The 17,033-nt window shown below is 49.1% G+C and overlaps 1 protein-coding gene across 5 annotated transcripts in view; it reads left to right on the forward strand.

The window, feature by feature from the left end:
• The first annotated feature begins 514 nt into the window (after window positions 1–514).
• Window positions 515–17,033, forward strand: part of IL1R2 (interleukin 1 receptor type 2) — a 34,754-nt gene continuing 18,235 nt past the window's right edge. For 2 of the 5 annotated variants that reach the window (XM_062210013.1, XM_062210017.1), the window contains exon 1: window positions 515–653. In XM_062210013.1, coding sequence (XP_062065997.1) covers window positions 640–653 — 14 coding nt within the window. In that variant the 5' untranslated portion in view covers window positions 515–639. Of the gene's footprint in view, window positions 654–7,940; window positions 7,968–12,439; window positions 12,484–16,223; window positions 16,351–17,033 lie in introns of those variants that run through there. The other 3 variants (XM_062210015.1, XM_062210016.1, XM_062210014.1) reach the window with 3 other exon arrangements.

Consider the following 17,033-nt stretch of genomic DNA (forward strand, 5'->3'; position numbering starts at 1 on the left):
GTCTGGCTTGCCTGTCTGGGCTCTGCTCTCTAACTTTAGAAGCAAGGAGCCACCAACAGCAGCATGGGGGCTGGCAGGGGAGCTGGGGGAGACGTAGGATTATGTACAAATAACTGAGTGCCCCGTTTCTACCTTTATAACACAAAGGCAGCCCCCACAAAGTGAAAGAATTAGAAACTCAGCCCTTTCCTTCCTTTGGCACGTAGAAAGAGCCCACAAGACTGAAATCCAAGCCAAACAACATAAAAAGGTTTAACCTTTAACCTTTCTTTTCTTATGTCTCAGCTTCATTTTGGGAGGAAAACCGACTCTTTCTCTCATCAGTTGGGTGTTAATACCCAACCCTTGAAAACCACCTCTCAGCTGGATGCATGAGATTTTGAACGAGTCACAAAAAAATAGGGAAACTTACAAAGAGTTGCCTCCTGCACTTCCCCTTTGGTGATCACGTACCAGCCCCAGGGCGCTTCTTCGCTGTGAGCAGGAAAAAGGTGTGTCCACAGCCACCCAGTTGGAGAGGAGCGGGTGACACAGCCTGCCCGTGAGGATATAAATCCCTTCCCTGACCGCCGAGCTCCCACTGAAGGGGAAAGTTTGGGCTGGCAGCCTTCCCCAGGTGAGAAGCAACAAGGTGAAAGAATGCAGAGCTGCAGGTAAGAGGCTTTTGAAGGGGTGGAGAGATTGGGTAGCCAGGACACCGGAGTCAGTTTCAGATGGATCCTCAGGCAACTCTCATTTCTCTAGACCTCAGGTGCCACACCTATCAAGCCTGTGACCTTCTTCCCCTGGGGGAAGGCGACCTCGGGGGTACCTTGACCTTTCTGGGTTTCAGTGTCTCTAACTGTTAACAAGGTGCTGGGTGAGAAGGTTCCTAAGGACCGCCTAGGATTGCAGGTGAATCCGAGTGGTGATTGGCCAGTCTCCCTCTCCCAAGAGGCTGCCAAACGTTGAAGCTTTCTCTCTTAGAAGACTCAGGGGCTTTCTGGTGTAGGGTGTTTTTTGTTTTTTGTTTTTTTTTTTTTTTTTAAATGCTCAGACACCTGAGTCCTCAGTGAGTGCTCACCTGCGAGGTGGCAGAAGGTAGAGAACTGGAGGAGCGTGTGTCCCTGGGGAGCAATGACCTGGGGTCAAGGTCCAGCTTGGGCTCTCAGTAGCTGTCTGATGTTACACAATTCATCTGCTCCGTGCCTCAGTTTCCCTGTCTGCAAATATCGGTCTTGATGGAGATGATCTTTGTAACTGGGGAATCTGGGTAACACAGAAGCAGCAGCCTAGAAGAGCGCCAGATACAAAGCAGGTGCCGCGCACGTGTGCTTGGCGTTTGAAGACCGGTCTCCTGAGTCCCATTCCCCTTTGGAGGATTTTCCACTTTCCTAGAGCCTCAGCTCTCTCGGGATTCCGCTACCCCTGCCTGCCAGCTCCTCCTGACGTAGTACGATCTGGGTTAAAACTCATCCTTGTCTCTGAGTTCCCTTTTGTGTAAACTGAGGCAGTCGGGTGCCCTGACTTCTCGGAGCTAAATGTCTGTGGTAGGATGTGCTTCATGGCTCATCCACCAAACTGCCCCTTTGCCTGGCCCCCTCGGGAGGTCGGGGGTGGGGTAGGGGGGCTTCCTTTCCACAGCTCAGTGGGCGGCTCTCCCCTGCACAAGCAGCAGGGGGCGCCTTCCCGCAAACCTCATGGAAAGTCTTGGCTGTTTGCTTTTTCCGTTTTAGCCTCGCTAATTCTCATCATAACAGTCAAGGGATCTATGAGGATAGTCTCTGACCCATGTGATCTCGGCCTGGGAGCCCTCTGCCCAGCCCCGCCAGCAGCCCTTCCCCTCAGTGCCCCCATTTCTGCCTCAGTCTCCAAAGCCTAGTGTTTGGCACCTGGAGCTTAAGTGAACCCCAACAACCTGTCCCCCACCCCCAGCCAGCAGAGCAGTGCTGCTTTGAAACCAGCACAGGGGCCGGCGCCGGGCTCAATAGGCTAATCCTCCGCCTTGCAGCGCTGGCACACCGGGTTCTAGTCCCGATCTGGGCGCCAGATTCTGTCCCGGTTGCCCCTCTTCCAGGCCAGCTCTCTGCTGTGGCCCGGGAGTGCAGTGGAGGATGGCCCAAGTGCTTGGGCCCTGCACCCCATGGGAGACCAGGAGAAGCACCTGGCTCCTGGCTTCGGATCAGCGAGATGCGCCGGCCTTGGCGGCCATTGGAGGGTGAACCAACAGCAAAAGAAGACCTTTATCTCTGTCTCTCTCTCTCTGTCCACTCTGCCTGTCAAAACAAACAAAAACAAAAACAAAAAAAAAAAAAAAAAAAAAGAAGAAAAAAAAAAAGAAACCAGCACAGGTGAAGTCGACACAGGTGTAGGGCCGAGAGTAATTGAGACTTGGGTTGCCTCTTTCTGCTGTCCTCACCTGCTTTCCAATGGGGGGACACGTGAACTTGACAGTGCCTCTGGCCAGTGGTTCTCAACCTTGAGCCCGCATCAGAATTCCCTGGTGGGCTTAGACAAACCTAGAGGGCTGGGCCCACCCAGAGTTTCTGATTCAGTAGCTGTGGAGAGGGTGGCAGAAGACACGCCTTTCTAACGCACTCCCAGGAGGTGCTGATGTTGCTGGTCTGGAGGGCACACTGGGAGAACCACTTCCTTTGGAGCTAGGAGGAGGTGCTGTGCCCAGTGGCAAGCTTCCGGTGGGGGTGGGGGTGGGTGTCTCAGGGAAAGAAACTTTGAGATCAGCGTTTCTCACATCACCTAGGAGTCTTGTCAGTAAGCAGATGGTCATGATAGTTGGTCTGGGGACCAGCTTTGAGTAGCCAGGCTTTAGAACATTTGGGAAAAAGGTCTTATGCGGGAGCAAGAAAGCAAATGTAATACTTGGGTGAGTCCCAAGTTTTCAGGAGCTAATATTCATTACAATGTTTTCTTAAATGTCTGTGGTAAGCAGAATTCTGAGGTGACTCCCACTGATTCACGCCCTTGTATAATCCCTTTCCCTTGAATGAGGCTGTGTTGTGTGAATAGATGTGATATCACACCCATGGTTGCATTTCCTAATATGGCTAAGATGAGGGGACTTTGCAGGTATCATTTAGGTCCCCAGATGATTGACTTGAAGTTAATTAAAAAAAAAAGTGTTATGAAATACAACAATCAGAGGGAAATGCATGCAATTTAACGAGGAAATGTTAATCAATGGGCACAAAGTTATTGTTATAGAGGAGGAACACGTCCTGGTGTTCTATTGCATGGTAGAATGACTATAGCTAACAATACTGTATGAAGGGTTTCCAAGAGTTAATGGAAGTGCATATTATCAAAAACTATGCATGGATATCAAGATTGTTTGCACTAAACTTATGCTTTAATTCCATTTCTCTAAAGATAATTTATTTATTTGAAAGGCAGAGTGTCAGAGAGAGAGAGAGAGAGAGAGAGAGAAAGAGAGATTCCATTTGCAGGTTCATTCCCTAAATAGTCGCAATGGTGCAATGGCTGGGCTGGGCAGGGCCAGGCTGAAGCCAGGAGACTGAAACTCCATTGGGTCTCCCATGTAGGTAGCAGAGGTTAGGCACATTAGCAGGGAGCTGGATCAGAAGTGGAGCAGCTGGAACTTGAACCTGCTCTCATATAGGATACCAATGTTGCAGGAGGAGGCTTAGCCCATTGAGCCACAACACTGGCCCCTTAATTCCATTTTTCTATGAATGTTTTGGAGTACCCTCATATACTTTAAAACAGAAGAGTGAATTTTGGGGGCCTGGCATTGTGGCGTAGAGGCTAAAACTGCTGCCTGAGATACTGGTGTCCCATATGGGAGCTGATTTGTGTCCTGGCTTCTCCACTTCCTTTTTTTTTTTTTTAATTTTTGACAGGCAGAGTAGACAGTGAGAGAGACAGAGAGAAAGGTCTTCCTTTTCTGTTGGTTCCAATGGCCCCTGCGGCTGGCGCACTGAGGCTGGCACACCGCACTGATCCGAAGCCAGGAGCCAGGTGCTTCTCTTGGTCTCCCATGCGGGTGCAGGGCCCAAACACTTGGACCATCCTCCACTGCCTTCCCGGGCCATAGCAGAGAGCTGGCCTGGAAGAGGGGCAACCGGGACAGGATCGGTGCCCCGACCGGGACTAGAACCCGGTGTGCCGGGGCTGCAGGCAGAGGATCAGCCTATTGAGCTGCGGTGCCGGCCATGGTTTCTCCATTTCTAATCTAACTCCTGTTAATGGCCTGGGAAAAGCAGCGGAGGATGACCGAACCACTTGGGCCCCTGCAGCCCACATGGGAGACCTGGAAGAAGCACCTGGTTCCTGGCTTCAGCCTGGCTCAGCCCTGGCTATTGTGGCCATCTGGGGAGTGAACCAGTGGATGGAAGATTTCTTTCTCTAGCTCTAGCTCTAGCTCTACCTCTAGCTGTCTCTCTCTCTCTCTCCCCATAACTATTTCAAATCAATCAATAAATATTTAAAAAAGAAGAGAGAATTTTGAATGTTCTCATCACCCAGAAACGCTAGATGTTTGTAGTGATGGATCTGGAAATTATGCTGATTTGATCACTAGGCAGTGTCTATTGGTATTGAAACTTCACACTGTACCCTATACAAAGGTACCAGTGTTATGTCAATAAAAAGAAAATAAAACTTAAAAATGCTAAACCCCCAAACCAGAATATTTCAAATTGGAACTGTGAAACATGACTCTGTAAGTGTCCCAGTGATAGCAATCGGAGAAGCTATGGAAGGGACAAGACACTAATGTGACTCACATGGTTAGGAGGAAGACGTGGATACTGATGAAACCCCACAAAAATGTCTGGCAGTTAGCAAAATGGAATATCACGCACTCCAGGCCCATGGAGCATGGCTCTGCCATAGGCGGCCTGGCTCTTGATAAGAGGGTGTGGAGGTTAGTGTCAAGGGATCAGGGAGATGTGGAGCAGATGGTGTCCTGTGTGCTTTGACGAGAGAGACTGTGCTGTTGTGGCGAGGACCTTTCCTGCCCAGGAACACAATGAGTGGCTTCTAGGAGCTGATGGTCAGCATGAAAAGTGGGGACCACATCCATGTTAGCTTGGGACAGGATCCCAGGCTCTAGAAAGCACTTTGACCCCAGCCTTGTGGGACCACGAGCAGAGACTCCAGCTAAGCTGAGCCCAGACATCTGATCTGCAGCAATGCAAGCTAACAAGAGGGGGGTCATTTTAAGTTGCTGAGGGTGTGGTAGAAAACCAGCATGAGAGCCTCATCATTCTCTCTGATGGCTGCGCATCCCAGTGCAGGTCTCACCGCAGCAATATCCTGGAGCAGCTCCCTAGCACAAGACCTCACCGGCTTATTTCTTGCTCACCCTCCATTGTCATCATTAGTCAACTGAGTTAGACTCTGACGGTTTCTCATAGCCACTCTAGGGCCCTGCGAGTTTTTCAGAACAGAGTTTACAGGGTCCATCTGCGAGACCCATGCTGTTTTGACGTGAGTGCTGGGAGGGGGGCTTCTTCCTGTTTAACAGGAGAAACAGATGTTAACAGGAGGAAGTGAGTGGAGGCACAGAGTGAACTGTTGGGGGTGGCTGGAGCATTGCTGTACCAGCAGTTTCCTTAAACAAAGCACTGGCAACAAATGGGTTGGTGTGGAAAAGACGCTTGTCCCTTCTAGGCACGGGACATGCCTGCCTTAAAGGGTGCTGGGAAGCGAAACCCTTTGTGTCCCCCAATGTAGAAAAGTGAAGTGACAGGTGTGTGTGTGGGGGGGCTATGTGTGCTGTCCCTGCCACACAGGGTTGCTCAGTTAGATGGGTGGGGGTGGAAGGCGTTCAGGGTTTCAGATCACCATCTTCATGAAGCTGTTCTCCCCCACCAAGAACAGCTACTGAGGTATCTGAAAGCCCAGAGGAGCCACAGGGGCTGAGTGTGTGACGGGAAGCCTTGCCCACAGCTCCAGGGTTGAGCTCCCGGCAGGGGTTGAGGGTGGGGTGGGGTGGAGTGGCTAGGCTTGTGAAAAACCCGGTAAATGTCTTCAGGGTAAGGGTAGGCTTTTCTTGTGGTCAGGGACTTCCCCACATACTATCAAGAATTGCTTGGATTGTGCGTGTGTGTGTGTGTGTGTGTGGTTGTGGTTGGCTTCTGCCTTTTCTCATGGATACCCTGGACACAGAGCTTGGCATGGCTACTGCCCTTGGTGACCTCCAGAGGTGGAAAATGGTCTTTCAAAGCATCCAGTGAAAGTCTCATCTGTCCAGATATCCTAACAGTTGTGTGAAGAGTTATTTCTAATATAGAGCATGGTGAAAATTTGTAGTTACTACACATCAATGCCAAAACAGGTACCTTTACAAACTTTTCTGCTAGGAATCTCCTTTGGTTCCCGAGGCCCCTTTTGGCTAAGGGAAAGGAATTAACCCTGCCACTGCATATAATTCCGTCTTTGTTGGCTCCAATCTACCTCCCTTGGATTCATCTGGTTTGTTCTGGGTAGGTGCTCAGGCTTCCAGTTTCTTATCTGGCCCATTCTTTTAGCCAGGAGGATGTCTGAGCCAGGGAGCGGGTGCTGTGCACCCAGGGAATAGTGGAGAGGGTGGCTAAGCCATAGGTGCTGACCTTTGGGGGCCTTGTTAGATTCCGTGGAGATGATTGTGCGCCTGCCTGGTCATAGGCTGCTCTGCTGAATCTCCCATGACTGGGGAAGCCTGTGGCCTGCTGTGTCCGCTGCACCAGCACCAGTGCTCTGGTCGACTTGGCCTCACTGTGCCTCTGGCTGGCTCCACAGGTCCTCTGCCTCTTGACCATGACCTTGCTTCTTCCCAGGGCCGAATGGTCCAGGTGGTACTCAAGCCAGTAGGACAGGAGCACCAAGCAGCCAGAATGGATGCAGCAGCATCTCTTGCTGGATCCTGAGGAGCTCTAGGGAGCACCAAGGGAACAGAGGGTGGAGAGCTCAGGGCCTTCGCAGACTGATCATTTACTTACAAATAAGGCAGCACTTCCTCATTTGACCACGCTGTTTCTTACGATCGGACACCCTACGGCTTCGGCTCTAGGTCATTGTCACTGATCATGGCGCTCCCATCTCAGCCCAGATCCCAAGTGGCCTCCCACTCTCCCCTGCAGGGGAAACCTGCACCTGGCCACATCAGGGAGACTCCCAGGGAACAAACTAGCATCTCTTCTACCTTACTTGCCCCCATCACTTCCGTCCTTGCCGGGATTCCCCATCCACGTGAGAACTCTTGCCTTACCGAGGTGGGATCCCTCTAGAGATCCATTTTGGAAACAGAGCAAACGTTCCCCTGCTCTTAGCTTCCCTCTCTTTTACCTTTTGTCCCTTTGCTCTCAGGTTTTGAACCCACGATCGGAAGCAGAACTAGCTGTCTCCCTCTTGCAGCTTTCTCTCCGTTAACCCTGGAGCTCAAAATGCCTTTTTTTTTTTTTTTTTTGCCACTTCCCTTTGTACTGGGAAGGAACGTCTTCCACATTATGTCCACTTCCTTCCCTCTTTTCTGAGAAGGGATTGTTCTCCCCGGTCCTGGGGGTACAGTGGTAGAAGAGCCCAGTAAGCATGTGCGTGCTGCTTTGGAGGGGTCTTATCAGAGGCTGGGTGTAGCTGGCTCCACTGGCCAGAGCCCCCTGCCTGTGGCCTCCCCAGAAGGTGGTCTCAGCATAGTTGGCCACTTTCCACGGTGGCTGGCCCCAGCAGGTTGAGCATCGCAAAGAAACCAGGGGACAGCTGCATGGGTTCGTCTGACCCAGCTTCAGAATTCAGACGACATCACTTCTGCTGCCTGCTGTTGACTGTAGGCCAGCCCACGTTCAAGGGAGGTGAGTTGGACTCCACCTCTTATTGGCAGAGTGTCACAGCCATGATATAGGAGGCCATGTGGGATAAGAGATAGGGCTGTGGCCATCTTTGCAGAATACAGCCTAGCACTCCGAAAAACTAGCCACATTCAGACAAAAAGAGAAAGATCTTTGGAAGGAAGCCTCCAAACTTCTTTGGTGAGTAAGAGACAAGCCCTTGTGCCAGGCCTTGTGCCAACTCTGCCTGTCCTTGTTTCTTCTCTCTGCATTATATTTGAGATGAGCAGACATTCCGGATGGTTGATGATGCCAACATTTGGGTTGTTTCCTGCATTGGATTACAGGAGGTGGAAAGCAACATTTGCCAGCAGAGTGTCCACTGGGTATACATTGTCCAGTGGGCAGCCCAGCGTAGCTAGATCTCCAATACTCAGGAGAACCCGGGAATGTAGTCTTGTCTCTGCTGTTTGCTGGCCATGGGACCTCCAACAAGTGAGCTTATTTGAATCAGTGTTGTCAGGTTAAGCCCCTGACTTGATGCCTTAGAAATTGAAATGTGCCCAGGATGGAGGCCTAAACTCAAATTCAGATTGACTTAGAATCTGGGGGCTTTTACCCCTGGAAGGGACTCAGGAGCTCTCACCATCCCAACCTTTGTATTTTAGACACGAAAAAAACTATGGCCAGTTTGAGTAAGTGGCCCTTTGGTTGCACACAGAGTCTGTGGCTACAAAACTCTTCAAAGGTGGAGAAGAAGCACAACCTAACTCCATCCTTTAGTTTTGTGCTTAGAGACTTTGTTACTAAGGTCAGTCTCAATGACAGTATGAGAAGCCTTCGAATTCCTGTACAGTATGTGTGAGTGTATACTTATGATTGTGTGTGCTATGCTAAACATATTTCTTTTTTTAATTTTTTACTTGAGAGTCAGAGTTACACATAGAGAGGAGAAGCAGAAAGAGAGAGAGAGAGAGAGAGAGAGAGAGAGAGAGAAAGGTCTTCCATCCGCTAGTTCACTCCCAATTGTCCACAACAACTGGAAATGTGCCAATCCAAAGAGCCAGGAGCTTCTTCTGGGTCTCCCAGGCAGGTGCAGGGGCCCATGGGCTTGGGCCATCTTCTACTGCTTTCCCAGGCCATAGCAGAGAGCTGGATTAGAAGTAGAGCAGCCGGGACTAGAACCGGAGCCCACATGGGATGCCAGCACTTCAGGCCAGGGCTTTAACCCACTGTACCATAGCACCGGCCCCCCTAAACATATTTCTATAACATGTGTATATATACTTGAATTTACTGGTTCCACTGGATCAAGTTGCACACATTTCTCGTAGACTGAGTGGTGTTAAACAAGTCATTGACTACGATGCTAGAAAGTTCTTAGACTGCAGTGGACCCTTAGCAAGAACTGCGAATGTGGAGAGTAGAAGCCCTGACTTGTCACTCAGATCTTCTGGCTGTGTGTGCTTCAGCAAGTTACTTACCTCCCTGGGTACCCGGGTGCCTGGCTCTGCTCCTGTACACAGCTGAGAAGAGCTACTGCTTGGTCAGCACATTGTCCCTGCTAGCACTGTGCTGGGCTGTTTACACATCATACGCCATCCGATCCTCCTGGAACATATATGAAGTTGTGTCCATTTTTCAGATGAGCAGACCAATCCTCAGACAGGTTTATAGCCTACCCACAGCCAGCATGCCAGCTTCCCGGCATGGCAGGAAGCACATTTATTCTGTTGTACTTTCCACTCTGCTCCTCCATGTAGATTGACTTTCAAGGCCCTGGCAGGTGCACACAGGTGCACACAGGTGAGCTGCCCTGGAAGGTGGAATTGGACTAATCAGCACAGCTTTGAGGGCAGGCAAATTTGGGCTCCAAAATGACAGAAGAGTTTCAGATCACGGACACTTCCCAAGACTAGAAGTGGCCATATTGTGAGGGGATAACCTTGACCATCAATACGGGACACTGGGCTTGGGAAGACTGGATGGGCAGCCAAAGCTAATGGCTTCCGGAGCCCCTTCTAGCTGCAGGTTTTGATCATTCTACCAAACAGACAATGAGTATTGGGTCTGGGGATTGCACAGACTCGTCATGCATCCCACATTATCATCCCGCCATCTTTGTGGCCTTGGGCAACTTCCTCTCTGTATCTGGCTCTATTGCTCATGTTTGTAATGGAGATGCCACTGTGCTCTGCCAGACGCCTGAGTTCTGTCCTTGGGAGTTGCATAGGGTGGCAGTCGCTGGTGCACAGATATGAGGCTGGGAGAGTGTGAACCCTAGTGATTTGCCCCTGTAGACACCCAGAGCTTCTTCATCATTTGCTTTTGGGGAGGATGGTGACTCTTCTGGGCTTGGGGAGTGGTCTTGTTGGGGGTCAGCCTGGGGAGGGGCTGGTGTGAGAGGAAAGTGAAGGAAGCTGTGGTTCAGACTATGGGTGTGTGTGTATGCATGTGTGTGTGTGACCCAGGCTGACTGCAGATGGGCAGTGTGAAGAGAGAATTTGAGTGAAGGCCCTAGGGCTGGGTTGATTTATTGAAGTGTCTCTGTGTTGATGGTTCTTGGGTCAGAAGTTGGTCAAGTCCAGAAAGCTTGGCAAGGGAAAGGCTAGTTTTAAAGAGAAAGGATATTTGTTGGCAGAGAGTAAAAGAGAGAGAGTGGATGACCCTCAGGGCAGCTGTAGCTTAGCTCTCCCCTCTGCCCCTCTCGGTTCAGTCCAGTGTGGACCAATCCCTAGTCCTGCAAGGAAGGACTTCCTGGGCCATGGCCTCCAGCAAGTGATTCTGTCTCCTCAGGTCCCCTGAGGGATCAGGAGACCAGTGCCAATGGCACCACCAGTGGTCATGACCCAGCCATGCAGACAGAAACAGCCCCGCCATGTCGCTCAGAGGCAGACTTTCCTTAATTCTGGCTAGGGAGGATGAGCGTCTCTCTTGTTTATATAACAGTCATTTGTGGGTAGCCTATCAAGGGCTCTGCTTTGAACCTGTAGTTTTTAATCAGCAAAAGCTGCTTTCACACCTACTCATCTACTTCTCTGTATCTGATCTTCCCTATTGCCCAAGCTCTTAAAATTCTGTGATTTCCTGAGACTTAGTTTAAACAGGTTTTTTTTTTTTAAAAAGATTTATTTGAAGGGTAGAGTTATAAAGAGAGAGAGAGGGAGGGAGGGAGAGAGGGAGGGAGAGAGGGAGAGGGAGGGGGAGAGGGAGAAAGAGAGGGAGAGGGAGAGGGAGGGAGAGAGGGAGGGGGAGAGGGAGGGGGAGAGAGAGAGAGATTCCATCTGCTGGTTTACTCCCCAAATGGCTATAACAGCCAGGGTTGGACCAGGCCAAAGCCAGGAGCCAGGAGCCTCATCCAGGTCTCCCATGTGGGTGCATGGGCCCAAGCACTTGGGCCATCCTTTGCTACATTCCCAGGTGCATTATTAGCAGGGAGCTGGGTTGGAAGTGGAGCAGCCAGGACATGAACTGGTGCCCATATGGGATGCTGGTGCTGCAGGCTGTGGCTTAACCTGCTGAGCCACAGTACCAGCTCAAAAAAGCTTTTTTTAAAAAATATTGCTTTAATTTTGAATTTAAAATATTCTCTACCTTAATTTTGATGTAAATATTTATTTTCCCATGACTTTGTTTTATATGATGCCCTAAAACATGTGTGGGTTTTTAGGAATTCACTTTAGACACTGGAGGTGACTCAGTGGAAGGTGTAACTATTTGGCTTCATTAATATTCAACACCTGCCACCTTGTTTTTGTTCATCTGATGGCTGTGCTGCCTGACTCAGAACTGAGACAATTGCCTAAAGGCTTCTGGGAACAAGGTGAGAATAGCAAGAAGAAATGGCTTAATCTCTTCTGGGAGAATCCAGTCCCCAAGTATCCAAACATACACTACAATAAAATCTGTACTTCTTTTCAGTGTTTGGAGATTCATTTCTGGAGCAAGCATTTAGCGTGGTTTTTCTCCCAATCTATTAAGAATGCATGCATACGTGTGTAGCACAAAGCTCGTGATGTCTACGACTTCCAAGTGTTGGGGGGATGTCTGTAAATGGACAGGTACAGGTGCAGGTACTCTTGACCTCTTCGTATCCACACTTCTGCAGCCATGGAATGAGCCCACTGCACATCAAAACTATCTGCCACAAACATTGCTTCTGTATCAAGCATGTGCTCACTTCCTTTTCTTGTCATTCTCTAAACAGTATGAAGTTCCAATGATTTACATAGCACTTACCTAAGAACTACTTCCATGGTTTACACTGTGTTAGGCATTATAAGTCATCTAGAGATGATCTGGAGTCTACCCAAGGATATGTTTAGGTTCTCTACAAACACGATGGCATTTCCTGTAAGCGATGGGAGCATCTTTGGATTTTGGGATCTGCCCGGAGTCCTGGAACTCTGGAATCCCCCCACTCTGTGAGTACAGAGGGACGACTGTCGATGTCCATGCATATTTCTGAGGATACGCATATGTTTATAAAGGGATGAGAGAGGGGAGGGTGAGGAAAAGCAAATTTGACAAAATGTGAACATTTGGTGCATCTTGGTGAGTTATACACTAATGTTCATCTTACTATTCTTCCCATTTTTAAGTCTGTAATTTTTCAAAATTAAATGAGAAGGAGGGATACACACATACAGACTTGGGCTGTATGTCCACTTTGTGAGCAGAAGCCTGGTGCTAGGAGGCGGATACCTGTGGATTCAAGGTGGGTAACTGCTTGTTAGGGTGTCTATGCAGGCTGCAGGCTTCTGTGCACCCCCTGCCTGGCTCAGTGCTCTACCAACAGCTTTCTCTTTTTTCTTCTTTAGATTCATTGCATTTTATTTGAATGGCAGAATGACACACACGCACACACAAAAGAGAGAGATCTTCCATCCTCTGGTATACTCCCCAGTGTCCACAACAGATGGGGTTGGGCCAGGTGTAACCCAGGAGTCTAGAATTCCATCCAGGTCTCTCTTGTGGGTGGTAGAGATACTTTGGTCATCTTCTGTTGCTTTCCCAGGTGCATTAACAGGGAGCTGGATTGGAAGAAGAGCAACTGGCACTCAAACTGGTACTGTGATACAAGATGCCAGTGTCACAGCTGGTGGCTTAGCCTGCACCCGAATGCCGGACACTCCATCAGCTCTTTCTATCTCACTGAATTCTTTCTCCTTGCTCTAAGTCTTCACACATATTTTGGGCATTTTCTTATGGCTGTCCCCTGCTAGTCATTCTTTTCTCTGTTTTCTTACACTGAATGGTGATGCAACATGATTATACGACAAAAAATACAGGAACAAATTGCAATTCCAATACTTAGTGCAAGCTGCCTGTGAAATTTCATTTTTCCGGTAAGAAGGTCAGCTCAGATTCCAGCAGAAATGCCAAGTTAGCTGTGATTTGAAAATGCATGTCAAGAAAGTGGGCCAGGGGATAGGATGCTGCTGCAACGCTCTGCAAACCTCATTTTGTTCTTGCTCTGTGCTTGCCAAGACTGACTATTTCCCACACTACAGCGATTTGGGTTCCAGCCCTTGTCGGAGCTTTTGATTACTGAAAACTCTCACTGCTACGTGTTTGTGGTTTGCTTGTCTGAGGCCACTTCCTGGAGAAACAGCAGTAAAGCAGCTGTTTTGCCAAAGTCGAGGGAGAGAGATACAGAGAATTCCCTGGGCTGCAGGGGATAGGGGGGGATGAGGGAAGGCAGTCGCTTGGGGAGGATAGAATTTGGGGATTTCATTTCATGTCTTTGCACCCAAGCACCTGTGTGATTCAGAGCGGAGGGTTAACGTCAAACTCACTTTCATCACCTTGTCAAAGGACCCCATCTGACTAGGTTTCTAGAAGGCTCTTCAGCTCCTTTGCTCTGGGAAGCTGAAGCTAGTGACTGCCCCTCCAGTGTCAAAGACTTTTGGAGTCCATCAGCAGAAGCTCCTATTATTTTGTTGTTGTTGTTTAGATATTTATTTATTTGAAAGGCAGAGTGTCAGAGAGACAGAGAGAGAAAGACAGAGAGATCTCCCATGCACTGGTTCACTCTGCTACAGTAGCAGAGGCTGGGCAAAGCCAAAGCCAGGAGACAGGAACTCCAGCAAGGTGCAGGGACCTACGTACTTGGGCCATCATCTTCTACCTCTTAGCAGGAAGCTAGATTGGAAGCAAAGGAAATGGGACTAGAACAAGCTTTCTAATATGGGATGCCAGCCCAGCAAACAGTAGTTTAACCCACTGCTCCACAATGCCTACCCCAAAAAGTCTTTATTTTACATAGCTGAATAACAGAAAAAGAACCAGGAACACCAGTACTGGTGCCCAGCATGGTCCCTTCCTCTGGGTTCTTTTCTATAAACTCAGAAAAGACAAGGGACTGGGGTTAGGGTTGGTTGTGCATGACAAAAAACAGAACAAATAGAAGATAGTTCAGGGAAGTGGGAAGCTTCACAAAGCCACAGAGGGTTCACTCTCCCTTCCTTCCTTTTTAAATACTTGCTAAATAGCTTACAGCAATATGTTTTAAATGAATTAATTAACTAATTAGAGAGAGAGAGAGAGAGAGCTCTCCCATCTGGTGGTTCACTCCCCAAAGGCCTGTCACAGCCAGGTTACTTAGCCTGGCTGAAAGCAGGAGAGCTGGGAACTCAATCCAGGCCTCCCTGGGTTCGCCATTACTGTTGCAGGTGAGAGTTTGCTTTGGCAGGAAACTTGAGTCAGGAGCCAGAGCCGGCACTCAAACTCTGATGTGCACTGGGGCATCTTCACTGCTGTGCTAAATGCCTACTCTTAGCAGCCTCTCTTCTTATTACACCTCCTCTTTCAGCAAGTTGGTTGCAATTTGTAGTCCAAGATGGTGGCTGCAATCCAGGCCCCATAGTCTCATCAAGTCAGCTGGAGGGAAGAGTGGTGGAGACTTGTAAGTCCCCTTTAAGAACACTTTCCAGGAGGGTCACAAAATGTGTCCACTTAGGTTCCATTGGCCACCATTTTGTCACAGGCAGACAGGAAGGGTCCTCTTTGTGTGGGGCAGTCGTGTGCCAGTGGAGAGCCGGGGCTTCTATCACTGGGCAGGCAGGGAATTCAGAAGGTGAGGGAGGAATTAGCAGACTCTGCCATGGAAAGTATTTTTGAAGAAGGGGGCTATGCACTCCCCAGTCCTGGGTTCACATGTCAACCCCTGCTTAGTAACAGTAAGACCTTGGTTACCTTTCATCTCTTCAAACACATCCTCTATAAAATGGTCATGAGACCCCCGTCATGGGGACAAAATGACAAAATGCATGTTCACTGTTTGGCACAGTAGCTGTTACTGTCGTACTAATCAGTATCTTGGACTTCATTTACTTAGTCTGACATGTAGTGTTGGTTATACATGGTGAATTCAATCCCCAGTTTTGTTTTGTTTTGTTTTCAGATCCTTTCTTGAGAACTGGGGCCAGGACAGCTGGGGACAACATAAGCTCATGTTTATCCATGTGTATTCAGAGAGGACACAGCCACTTGGTCCTTGAGTAGGTGATCTTCATTTTGGCAAACCTGAGAGTGAGCGGGGAAGCTGCAGGAAATGTTTGTGTTTCAGAAACAGGTCAAAGCTGGTGTGTGTAGAAGCAGAAAGAGCTTAGGGGAGACAGCTCCAGCCCAGATACCCAGCTACGGGGCCGCATCTCAGGGCACTGGCTCCTCATCACTAGGAGGGGAGGGGCTGAGAGTACAGTTATGAGCCTGAGGATTCTGATGGTTCCCTACTCCCAAGGGAGGGTTTCTGGCATTCAAGGGTCACTTCCTGAATGCCAGCCCAATGATAAACCAACTGGGCTTGCTGCAGGCCATTCACTGTGATATCTCTACCAGGAGCAGTGACTCATGGGAAGGGGGGCAGGGATGGTAGTTGAGTTTTTTTTTTTTTTTTCTGGATTCAAGTCACTTACCACTCCCAGGTATCTGGGAGACTTTCAGTCATAAATATTCCTCGGTACTTTCTGGGACGGGGCAGTATGTAGGCCATGAGGGCTCTGAGCAAGACCCAGGCTCTGCCTTCAAGGCTGTCACCACCCACAGGAAATCAGACAAGCATCAGGTGTGGTAGATGATTCGATCACTCCCATTTCTTTATTCTACTTGGTGCAATGATTCCCCCCGCCCCATGCATAGTAGGTTGGGCCGTGAGACTTACTGAGAACAGTGGAATGCAGGAAGACAGGAGTGAGCTGACTCTGAGCAGAGCCTTGTGTGTTTTTGCCCCATGGTTTGTGTTCTGTCCTCTCGTGGACAGATCATGTCCAGGAAGCTTACTGGTCCAAGGAGCACAACAGACACAAGGAGCTGACTCAGATGCTACTGTGGCTTGGAACCAAGCCTAACCTGGCCTGGTTAGGTTAGCCAAACTCCGCCTGACCCACTCAGGAAAGCAAAGGATGGTTGTTTTACATTGTTCAGTTGTGCGGTGTTTGTTAAGCGGCTCCACTGTGGCAAAGGTTGGCTGATAAAACAGACAGTTGTGATTGAGTGTGAGTGGGACCACAGCAAGACATCAAGGGGCTTCTGGAACTCCAGTTCTGGGGAGGTTTGCCGGGGGACCGCTTCCCGAACTTGTGTAAGTTGATCACTTTTCAGAACCCATTCTATTTTTTTCCCGTGGGTTGCTCTGGACCAGTTAGTAGTATATAGAATCCTCCACTGTATGTCAGAATTGTATGTAAAACACAAGCTTATCCATGGTGACTATAGCCATCCCGTGGCATCTGCAGATTTGTTCCAGGATCCCCTGGGATATAGAATTGTGGATGATATAAAAATCATTTGCATATAACCCACCCGTATCTCCCCATATTACTTGTGATCATCTCTAGATAACTTATGACACTTGCTAAATGTAGATGCTGTGCAAATGGTTGTTACACTGTATCATGTAGGAAATGATGACAAGAAGAATTCTGTATGTGTTCAGGTCAGATGCAATCCTTTCACAAGTGGCTTTCTGTCTGTGGGAGGTTGAATCTATGGCACAGAACCCAGGGATACGGAAGGCTGGCTGTGTAGGAAAAGCTCTCCAAGAAGTGAAATATGAGGGACTTTCCATTCATCCATTCATTCGGTTTTTTTTTAATCATTTTTTTTTTTTTGACAGGCAGAGTGGACAGTGAGAGAGAGACAGAGAGAAAGGTCTGCCTTTTCCGTTGGTTCACCTCCCAATGGCCGCTGAGGCCGGCGCACTGCGCTGATTCAAAGCCAGGAGCCAGGTGCTTCTCCTGCTCTCCCATGGAGTGCAGGGCCCAA

This window comes from Lepus europaeus, chromosome 13 (assembly GCF_033115175.1).
Source record: "Lepus europaeus isolate LE1 chromosome 13, mLepTim1.pri, whole genome shotgun sequence".
Taxonomy (NCBI): Eukaryota; Metazoa; Chordata; class Mammalia; order Lagomorpha; family Leporidae; genus Lepus; species Lepus europaeus.